At 43.8% G+C, this 11003-nt stretch overlaps 2 protein-coding genes across 2 annotated transcripts in view; one reads left to right on the top strand and one right to left on the bottom strand.

The window, feature by feature from the left end:
* Positions 1 to 1875: 1875 nt before the first annotated feature.
* On the bottom strand, positions 1876 to 6758 carry NUDT19 (nudix hydrolase 19). The gene is made up of 3 exons (XM_030955831.1): positions 6059 to 6758; positions 4110 to 4317; positions 1876 to 3058 (listed from the first exon to the last, which is right to left on the bottom strand). The coding sequence occupies exons 1-3, from the start codon at positions 6740 to 6742 to the stop codon at positions 2832 to 2834; spliced, it is 1119 nt and encodes a 372-aa protein (XP_030811691.1). The 5' UTR covers positions 6743 to 6758; the 3' UTR covers positions 1876 to 2831.
* A 92-nt stretch (positions 6759 to 6850) lies between these two features.
* The window catches only part of ANKRD27 (ankyrin repeat domain 27), a 55366-nt gene continuing 51213 nt past the window's right edge, over positions 6851 to 11003 (top strand). Inside the window, exon 1 of the mRNA XM_030955825.1 lies at positions 6851 to 6904. The gene's annotated coding sequence lies outside the window, so the exon portion shown is untranslated. The remainder of the gene's footprint in view (positions 6905 to 11003) is intronic.

Below are 11003 nucleotides of genomic sequence, written 5' to 3'. Positions count from 1 at the left end.
GGAACCTTCCAGAGCCCGCAGCGCTCCCGCCCCCAGAGCCGCCCCGGGGCGGGTCGGAGCCCAGAACAGCCCATCCCCGGCTCCACAGGCCCGGGTTATGGGCAATGGCGCAGCCAACTGTTCCCGGCCGTAAAAAACACCTGAAACGCTGCGGGAAATCTCAAAAAGCGCGGGGAAGTCCATCGTCTTGCTTTTTGTATAAAATGGAAACCAAACTCATAGTGAAAGAATAAAAGCTTTTGTTACTGCTAGCAACTTGAAATCAAGAATATTCTACTAGGATTTGAGGGAAATTATTACAATGAACCTTTGGGATTTGGAGTTTATTTCAGGCTTAAAGTCTCTGTAGCAGAGGCAATGGTGAAATAGTGGTAGTTCTTTGGAAACACTGGTAGTTCTTAACTAATGCCGGGACAACAACCGCAGGAAAAAATAAAAACACAAAACAGCTGTAGCACCAAGAAGTAAATGGACAAGTGGAAAGGGTTCATAGGGATCTGCCCCTGTGGAAGTGGTGAAATAACTTAGTGTAAGTCTTTGGTGTAGTTCTTAGCTCTGCAGGAAGACATAACCCCAGACAGAGGGAGAGCCCTCACCTAACACAAGTGGCAAAACTGCATTTTCTACACACCTGGCATCACTCCTGCATGCCTCCCCCGCCCACGTTCCCATATCCACACTCCTGCTGTGCCTGGGTGTTAAATAATTTCTTTATCAAAAATATTTTCCGTAATACCCACTTTCTACCATAAAAGTAAACTGGTAGAATAACCATAAGAGGCAGAACAATAAAATCTTTTGTGTATTTCAATTTGTCATCTCGAGGGATATGGTCTACATGAATAAAGTAATAAAGTGAAGGTTCTAGGAGAGCACACTGTCACTTGTTGAAGGCATTACTGGATGAGAACTCCTGGAAACCGACTGCCCTTGGGGATAAAGGAGCAGGAGAGAAGAGAGCTGGCAGCTTTTTAAGCATCTTTTCCTTGAAGCATAAAAACTCTTGATTATCATGTGTAAGAAATCAGACAAGGCAGGCAGGAGACCAAAGAAGCTGATTAAGACCCTTCTGGTCTGACTAGAGTGCAAGAAAGAAATGCACAGGCACTGGAAGCAGGAATATGTATCCAGAGGGGAGAATATAGGGATGGTGCTTGGGGATATAGGAGTGGGATCAGGAGAGAGCTAAGGCACAGCTGGAGCTCAATGTGACAAGGGATATGAAAAACAAACAAACAAAAAAAAACTAAAAAAACCCAAACTCCCAGATGTATATTGATTAGAAAAGGAGAGCTACTTAAACAAACGTATATCCCTACCCCCAATACTTCACTAATAATGCACATAGAGAGGGGTTACAGGGTTTCGTTGACATTTGATTTTATGGCTCAGTTTTTGCTGCAGTCATGCTTCCCACATTTCCCACGTCCCTGAACTTCAAGGTGAGGAAATAAAGTGCTTTTTGTTGTAGGAGAAAACCAAGTACAAGACCTGAGAAGCCTGAACATAGACAAGCCCTTGGGACTTGATGAGAAGCATCTCAGGGTTCTGGGGGATCTAGCAAGGGTGGATCCTACGGCACTCTCCATTGCATTGGAGAAGTCAGGGCAGGCAGGTGAAGTCTCCAGTGACAGGAGGAAAGGGAAGGTCACACTCAGCCAGAATATTCAGGTGTTCTACTGCACAATACACAGTGCTCTGCTTATGTGGTCATTGTTCAGCACAGGTTTACAAACCTCAACAAGGTCTGCAAAACCAGCACCAGCCTGGGTATGTTCTAAGGGAGAAGAGAAAGACACACCTTTTTTTCAGTATTTTTTTTAATCCAAATGAATGCTACAAACCAATTTAATCTAATTGTAGCAACAGGTTTTAATTGAAACACAGAACAAAACCTGGAACAAAGCTTTCTGAACAACTTTACTGACTAATCTGAAGTCATCATTCATTCTCCTTCCAGGTAATTTACAAAACTGCTCCATTGACTCCACTTATTGAACAAAAGAAAAGACAAATTCAAACCAAAAGTTAAGCAGCAATCTTTGCTCTGAAGTTCTTAAATCTCAGTTATATTGGTAGAGTAGTTAAGAAGCAAAAAGTGGGATGTTGGAATATAGAACTGGGTATATCAAGGAGGAGTATTATTCCCTTAAGTTGTTGATATCTTTTTGGAGCTAAAAAATTACACTTTTTATTTTTTTTAAATTGCTTACAACTTGAAGATAAAAAAATATATTGATAAAAGAATGCACTCAATTCCATAGATGACTTCCTTTAAATTAAGTCTACCTTTGAAAATTGTAGTTTTGAATTATTACCATTAGTAGAAAGAATTTAAATATATAAGATATAAAAATTAACTTTACAATATTCTTTAAAAAGTGCTTTATACTTAATTTATGTATATATATCTATATCTATATCTATACATACATTGCTTGTCCCCAGAATGAAAGAAAGAATAGAGTGGGAAATGTCAACAAATATGGAATGGGGGATTTTATCCATTTCTAACATTGCAGTTATCTAGTGGGTAACTTTGGAAAGCATAGTAAAAGAATCCTTCTCTGCTTGTTCTATATATGTATGTATATATATAAACTTTCAATGAGAAGAGGACCTTTGTGACCCAACAGTGGCACAACTGATCTGTTTTTAAAGACTCAAGAAATTAGATACACATAGATGTGACTCCACACACACATACAGATATAATGCTTTGGCAGGACAGAGAAATATTTTCATGACTATTTGGCAACAGTTAAAAAGCACCAAAACCACAGTGAGCATATATGCAATTAAAAATATTCTAGATTTAAACCCAAGACATATTATAATCTGCTATTGTAATCTGAATTATCACACTTTATCATCAGTGGATTTATATGCTTATATTTTGCTTGAATATTAACATAAACAGCAAGATTGTTGATGTCTTTCATTACTATCCTGTGAAATACCCCGCCCTCTTTCATGAGATCTTCAACCTTCTTATCTGTTGACATAATAATTTTCTTTTCTCCAGTATAATCTGGATCCTCTGGATATAACTCATCTCCTGGAGGTAGAAAAAAAGATTTAGTTATACATAGCCAACCTTATTTTTCAGCCTTTTCACAGGTAATTTTTTTAGGATTTATCAGTATATGTAAATCAGCGGAAATGTATTTCGCAATGCAAGGTAAATTGCCTCTAAACATCTTCAGATTTAAAGATAGAGCCATAAATTTCTGAAGTATGTCAGTGACACTGCAGTGCACATTGAATGTTCCAGAGCTCCTGATAATATGCTATTAATATGCTGTAATGACAGCCTGGGCAGACAGGAGTGTATATAATAGGTGGAGCACAGGACAAGCACTTCTTCATGGGTATAAAGATAGGACTAAGAACAGAAATGTATTTTGTTCTATTTTGTTGAAGTAAATAATTGTTTTGCCATATCAAGGCATTATACTCTTGTGCAAGACTGATAATAAACCCCAAATACAGAAATCCTAGAGGTCAATTGTGACCAAATGAAAAAAAAAGGAAAGCATAATGAAAAATAAACTAAGAAAAGCAGAAAATAATAAATAGTATACACAGCTTTTCTTAATGCTGCATGTACATGATTATGAAATGAGAGAGACTTAAGCAGGAGAAAGGGCAGGAGGAAGATGGCTGAGGGTATGGTTTTAGTCCAGTGCCTTATCACTGCAGCTGCGAGGTGTGATACTGCAGCTGTGCTTGACTGCCATCTCCTCAAAAGTGATACCTGAAGTAAAGGAGAATTCCCACTGAAAAGGACTAAAGGAAGGAGTTTTTAAACATTGTTCAGGTTATACAAAGCTGAAATGCTGGAATTTCTTCACAAATACACATATGATGACAATGGTGAGACAATGAGATTAGGAGTAACTAAGAAATAACTGTGCTGTCTGATGCCCTGGCTTGTCTCTGACTGCAGCCACTGTCACAACTATAGCAAACAAGGTGGAAACAGCATGCAGTAACTTGACTTGAGGAGCATTTTCCTTTCAGTTAAGGATGGTTTATGTCATGTGGCTTCAGCACACAGCATTAAGGAGATGCTGTGTATTTAGGAGAAGCCTCCAGCGTGTCCTTACCCGGCAGCAGCTGGATGGATCCATCTGCAGCACTCAGCATCACAGGCATCCAGCGCTCACAGCCCTCCAGAGCCCGTGCAGAGCTGAACTGCTGCAGCTCCTCGAGGGAAGAGAAGTTGCACAGCCTGCAGAATTCATAAAACTGAGGTGGAGGAAACCAGATCTCCTGAGACTTAAAGCGTTCGATGGCTTCTGGAGGTGACGACCACTGGAAGATGAAAACAAGTCTTGAAATAATAGTGTCAGCAGCAGACAGAAAGTCTGAATAAACTGAAAAGTCATTTAGCAAGGAAGTCCATACAGCAAAGGAGCTTGCAATGGACCATATCTTCTGAATATAATAAAAACCATATATAAGCTACACCAAAGTAACAACAATGACATTCTTAAAACTGAAAAAGAAACAATCGATAAAAGCTACTTATTTTTTCCCAATAAAAGTAATTTTTTATTTTACACACAGACATGCCAGGATTAAAAACTGACATTTGTTTTAGGGGCATGACTGAAAGTTTACTGAAGCCAACAGAAGACAGTAAACTCACTATTACCAGAGGTTGCCACTGATGCTTTGAGATTTAAAAGTACCTATAAACATCTGCTTCTTAGAAAGAAGTTTTCAGAGCATGAACACCCAGCTATTCATCAAAATTCTGCATGTTTAATCTATTGGTAATCTTGATTTCATCTCACATGGTGAATTTAATAATATATGCATAATCGTTTGCAGTAGATTTATGCTATTATTAACAAAATTACAACATGAGCTCTTGAAAGTAAGGTTTCAGGTACTTTAAAATTTCTGTAGCAGAATTTGTTAAACAAATAAATATAGCAACATCAGTAATACCAAAATTTTAAGTAGGCTTTTACAGAACTGTCTGGTTTCTCATCTACTTCTAATTTGCAATCAAACTTTTCAGAATCCTAGAAAAACTTAAGGACCCTAATGTACCTGACCTTGAGCTCTCTTAGAGCTTCTTCATGACATTTGTTGCTTTTACAAGCTGAATTTTAAAAAAAGGTAAAAAAAAGTAAAAATGTCAAAATTTTCAACAAGTTTATATATTACTTAAAATTTTCCAAGTAACTTCAAAAGACAAAAATTGCTAGCAACTCATGCAGTCCTGGAATATACCTGGATATACTACATTGATCTCTCCCTCTCTACTGAGGTGTGACAACCCTGCACTGTACTGCAGGAATGAATGTAAAAAAATGGTATTTCTCAACTGCCTTGGAAAGAGACAGTAATTCACGGTGACAGGGATCTGATGTGACACGGATCATGTACAACGACCTCACAACAAATCCTCTCCCGACAGCTGCTGCAGCTGCTCCCCAGGTGATGGTGGCAGCTCCAGGAGTCCATGGGAGAGGGTGCAGATAAAACTCCCTTCCCTTTCCTCACGTCTCAAGGAGCTTTATCAGAAGGGCTTGGACTGATCTGGAGAAGAGACAGTTGTGTGGAGACCTCACAGCACCTTCCAGTATCTGCGGAGACTGCAGGGAAGCTGGAAAGGGACTCGGTCAGGAACTGTAGTGCCAGACAAGGAATACAGTGGGTACAAATCGAAAGAGGGGACTTTTAGATATTAGAAGGCAGTTTTTTTACTGTAAGGGTGGTGGGACCCTGCAAAGGGTACCCAGAAAAGCTGTGGATGCCCCTGGATCCCTGGAAGTGTGCAAGGCCAGGTTGGACATTGGGGCTTGGAGCAACCTGTTCTGGTGGAAGGTGTCCTGCCCGTGGCAGGTGTGGGACACGATGGGCTTTAAGGTCCGTTCCAACCCCTACCATTGTATGATTCTATGCCTGTTCGAAGTGTAAGGGCACAGTCTCGGCAGAGCCAGGGGCCGTGGGAGAAGGGCTCGGGCAGGAGCGGCCGCTCCCATCGCAACACTCGCCCGGCCGGGCTGTGCCGCATGCCGGGCACCCCGGCCCCTCTTACCAGGACGGCTGTCACCTCCTGGTCGTCCTGCGACACGTGTGGCGGCCGCTGCTGCAGGCAGCACAGGTAGAAAGCCGTGTCATAGCGGCGGCCGCCGGGGCCGGCCCTGCCCACGGGCGTCAGCCAGTTGCTCCATTCGTGCAGCGCCCAGATGTTGGGCGCGCAGCCCAGGTGCCGGCACAGCCGCAGGAAGCAGGACGCGTCCTCCCGCACCCGGCGCCGCCACTCCCCGAGCTCGGCGGCGGGCGGCAGGCGCTCGGCGGGCAGTGGCGGGGCCGGCCCGCGCCCCGGCACCAGCAGCAGGATCCCCGCCTCCTCGAAGGTCTCCCTGAGAGCGCAGATGCGGAAGGCGACTTCCCCCGGCAGCTGCGAGCCCAGGCTCTCTCGGTCGGTGGCGAAGAGCGGGGCGCGGCTGCAGCCGGGCGGCGGCGGCTTCACGGCGCCCAGCCCGCAGTGCGGCGAGGCGGGCAGCAGCCCCAGCCACTCGGTGGAGAAATCCGCCGGTTCCGCCAGCCCGCCCGGGAACACGTGGGCGCCGGGCATGAAGCCGCTGCGGGAGCTCCGGCGCAGCAGCAGCAGCTCGTAGTCGAAGGGACCGAGCGGCGAGCGCGGCGGCCGGCCCGGCGTGCCCGCCGCCAGCAGCAGCGTGGCCGCCTGCCGCCAGTGCCGCAGCCGCGGGTTCATCTTGGCGAGGCGGAGGGCGGCGGGGCAGCCGCGCTCCCGCGGCGGGGCGGGCCGGCACCGCCGCCTGCGCCCCCGGAGGAGCCACTGCAGCCGCGGGGCGGGCCTGTGCCGGGGGAGGCGGGACAGCGCCGGCATGCCTCAGCCCCCCTCAGACCTAAGCCGGTAAGTAGCGGGTGTCCTCAGGGGGCGAGAGCTTAAGGGAATACACAGGGTTTAAGGCAGCGATGGCCGGGAGAAACGAGGCGATGGCTTTTAGTGGCTTGGGAAGCTGTGGCTTGGGCTGGCTCGCCCGTTCTGAGGGCTCAGAGCACCGAGTGTATTTACAGCACCGCAAGGTGTAAATGTGCAGGAGCTTCCTGGGAGCCCAGAACCGCCCTGAGCGCGGGGAAGGGTCTGTAGTGGCAGCCCCGGCAGTCAGCACGGGGCCAGGAGCCAAGGACTCGGATTTGTGTGGTAATGCTGCTGCTGACCCGCCAGCTGGCGTCGCAGAAATCTCCTTATCTCAATGCCACAGCAAGCCACGCTGACAGCAAAAGTCATTTTAGGTCTGTAGTTAAACGTGACGTCTGCCAAGTTGTGTGAATTTGTTCTAGCACATTCCAAACGGGAGGAGTATGTAGAGTTTCCGTTTGTCATTACAGAGCTCTTCTGTTTTGCGGTTTTTAAGTACCTTGTTAGCTGAAAAACAAATATTCAGCAAGGTAGCAAAACCTTGAAAGGTTCTTTGAACCTTTAGGAAACATTTTATTTTGTTAATTGATTTTGATTCCTCGATTTTCTTTAATTTGTAAGAAATTTAAGCAGAAAAAAAGGTGATGACACAGGTTGAGAAGTTTTGAGAGGAATGGTATTTACATGTAACATGGAAAATCCTTCTCCCACCTGTAATCCTTCTCTTGCCAGATTGCATTTGGCAAATACCCATGTACCTGTACATGCTTCTGACAACCTCTCAATTTGATTTTGTATTTGAGCTTGTACTTGATGCCTGAGATGTGTGTCACTGGAACTGAAATGAAGTTTAGAAGCAGCTGAAGCAGTGGGATGCTGGATCATGTCAATTGACAAACCCAAAAATGACCTTGAGGTGTGCCCAGACGCAGCTGGGCCATAAGCTCACCCTGGTGCCTGGCTGCAGTGGGCAGGGCAGGTCAGCCAAGCCAGCTGATGCTGCTAAAATGAATGGCCAGACAATAGACAAGCCTGCCTCCCTGTCCTTTCCTTGCTTATCACTGAATATACAAACAAAGCCAATGATATCTGTTAACCTGAGCAGCCCTTTCCTCACTAGTTTAATCCATTTTGCTCACCAGTAATTACCATGTTAGGCAGTTGAAGCACAAGGCTCATTAATTTTTGGTTTTCTACTAAGGTACTTTGAATCTAAAATCATGACATTCATCTTGATATTTGTTTGCCTCTTGCACTCTTTGTGTATTTAACTATTTCACTGTGTTAAGCATACATTTGTTAGGAATGTGCTTTGCCTAAAAGCTGCTGTACTGGTGAAATATTAATAAACTATTGAGGTTTTTTAAGATTTAACATCCAATGAGCTTGATGGCAGATCAAAAAGATTTAGGGTCCATTATGTCAGATCATTTCAACATAAAGACATTTTAAGTAGAAAGTACTCATGTACCAATAATGAATGGTGTCACTTTCAAATAAGATATAAAACCCACACATATACAAAACTGTCTTAGTATGGCAGAAATGTTATATCTGATAGCCCTGGAACATAATTTCAGAACATATCTAGGAAACTGATACCAGAGGATAGCAGTGATTATAGTGTTAAGTTTCTAACTGGAATATTGGTTTGGGTTATTTTATCTTGGGACAGTCTAAAGGCTCACAAGTGCTAGTGTGTATGTAAAGAAGGATACCCTAGCAAATGAAGCATAGGATCATAAAATGGTCTGGGTTGGAAGAGACCTTAAAGATCACCTGGTTCCCCCTCTGCCATGGGCAGGGACGCCTTCCACTATCCCAGGTTGTGCCAAGCCCCATCAGACCGGGCCTTGGACACTTCCAGGGATCCAGGGGCAGCCACAGCTTCTCTGGGCAACCTGTTCCAGTGCCTCATTGCTCTCACAGGGAATGATTTCTTCCCAATATTCCATGTAAACCTACTCTCAGTCAGTGTGAAGCCATTCCCCCTTGTCACTCCAGGCCCTTGTTAATTGTTTCTCTTCACCTTTCTTGCAGGCTTCCTTCAGGCACAGGAAGGGCACAATTAGGTCACCCCAAAGCTATCACATTTGCAGGCTGAACAATCCCAATTCTCTCAGCCTTTCCTCCTAGCAGAGGTGTTTTATCTCCCTGATTAAAACTCACCTGGTTTCATTGGCACCCAGTGGTATTAAACCTCATGGGTCTGGTTCCCAAGGCATTCCTGCAGGGCAGTGCACATGGGATGTGTGGCTGGCACGGTGCTGTGGCCTCAGACCCTAGAGAATGCCAGGGCTGGGCTTACAGGACTGAGCTCAGCATCCTGAGCAGTTCCTTGGGCCCAAAGACAGCCAAGTGCAAGCTAAGGTAAACTTTCTTCCCTGCTCCATTTGCTGCGTTTTTCCACACAGTTCTGCAGTATAAGGCACCTCTAAAGAAGGTGCCATTCCTTACCTGAGGGTCAGCAGATTCACCCTATTGCTGGCAGTTTTTTGGCTTCTTTCAGAATTACCTTAGGAAGATTATTTCAGTATCCATTCACTGCAAAGCTGAAGTCATCTCGTGTGAAATTCCAGGAGTTTGAGTCTCTACCTGACCCAGTTATCAGGGCTGGAGGTTGCAGGGGGTTCTGAGAATGAGCACTCAGAAACTCTGTGAGCAAAGATAAAGGATGCAAAAGGAAGTTCTGCCCCCTTCCATTTTCTTGCTAAGAAAGGCAAAAGATCAGCTCTTGGAGTGTGTATCTGCCCCCTCAAAGCTGTAGCTGACCTGCTGGAGGTAGCTCACATGAATATAGAATAACTCTTAAAGACAAATTAGATGGAAGGTTATCTACAGAGCATGTTTCTTCATCTCCAACTTAGATGGTTTTTTCTTCAATATATTCTGCTAGAATGCAGAGTTTATCTCACTTGTACCTAAATATTCTATAGCTTTATGAGTGATTTCAGAAAGAAAAGAGAAAATCTGAGAAAATCTATCACTAATCCTAAACCAAGCACACCAGTTTGTGACATTACTGTGTGGAAGGATTCCAGCACAAGGACATGATACTTCTAGGGCCAGTTGTAGGCTGGGAATCCTCGGCACTTCAGTGTGGAGAGAAGTCTCCCCATAGCAAGAGTTAGCTAGATACATGTGTAAGAGTAGAGAAAGAGTCAGAGGTCCCCTCCAAATTAAATGATTAAAAAAAGAAAAAAGGTGGTTTTGCTAAAAAGTAAAGAATTCAGCTGTCTTTCATGCTTCTTGTATGACAGAACATAAAATTGTTTACTTAATGGACCCCAAATACTTTTGTATTTCCGGTTATTTTCAAAACCAGATTGTGTTGTATTGAAAAAGAAACCCTTCTGAGTGATGCAAAAATTACATCAAATAAAATACCATAAAATTATTGCACTGATAATAATTCTTTGTGGCATCATATTTCAGCAATGCAGGGGTTACTTCAACATTTTTCTCTACAGTTCAGTTACTGCTTACAAGAAAAAGCCTAAGTTTGTTTAAAAAAAGTCTAAGTCACTAGATACATAGAAATGATTCTCAAATTAATTTTCTGGGTTTTTTTTCCTATGTGATTACACTACTTAGCAATCAAATGACTTCATTCCTTCTGTTACATCATTGCATAAATTATTTTGCCCAGACAGGTCAGTGCAGATTTCACCACTGTAATAATTAATTTCAGATGAAAAACAAGATCCATTCATCATTTAGTTTAGTTTACATGCTATCCTGTGAGTTGGAGATGATTATACTGAGTCAGTTCTTGGTTTAGTTTAGGTGCATCTTTGTTCCCATGCAGATGCAGTGTCTACAATGAGTTGTGACAACTCCAAGTATCAAAAAATGCAGAGATTTCACTAAGTTTGTCTACTGCTTCTAAAACTGGCTTATTTTACAGTATTGTAGAATCACAGAGTCATTTAGGTTGGGAAAAAAAACCCCAAGATCATTGAGTCCAACCACGAAGCCAGCACTGCCAAGTCCACCACTAAACCATGTCCCCAAGTGCCCCATCTACACATCTTTTAATTGCCTCCAGCTATTTCAAATGGCATTTCAAATACCTCCAGGTCACTGCAAA

Source organism: Camarhynchus parvulus, chromosome 11 (genome assembly GCF_901933205.1).
Source record: "Camarhynchus parvulus chromosome 11, STF_HiC, whole genome shotgun sequence".
In the NCBI taxonomy this organism is placed as follows: Eukaryota; Metazoa; Chordata; class Aves; order Passeriformes; family Thraupidae; genus Camarhynchus; species Camarhynchus parvulus.
The sequence above is the reverse complement of the archived record's forward strand: the minus strand, read 5'-3'. Positions and strand labels throughout refer to the sequence as shown.

Bases quoted from the DNA above. Each gene is read 5' to 3' on its own strand.
- NUDT19 (XM_030955831.1), bottom strand. From the start codon at position 6,742: ATGAACCCGCGGCTGCGGCACTGGCGGCAGGCGGCCACGCTGCTGCTG. The intron at 4,318-6,058 runs GTAAGAGGGGCC...TTCATCTTCCAG, and splicing joins AGGAGGTGACAGCCGTCCTG to TGGTCGTCACCTCCAGAAGC. The intron at 3,059-4,109 runs GTAAGGACACGC...TTCTACCTCCAG, and splicing joins ATCCATCCAGCTGCTGCCGG to GAGATGAGTTATATCCAGAG.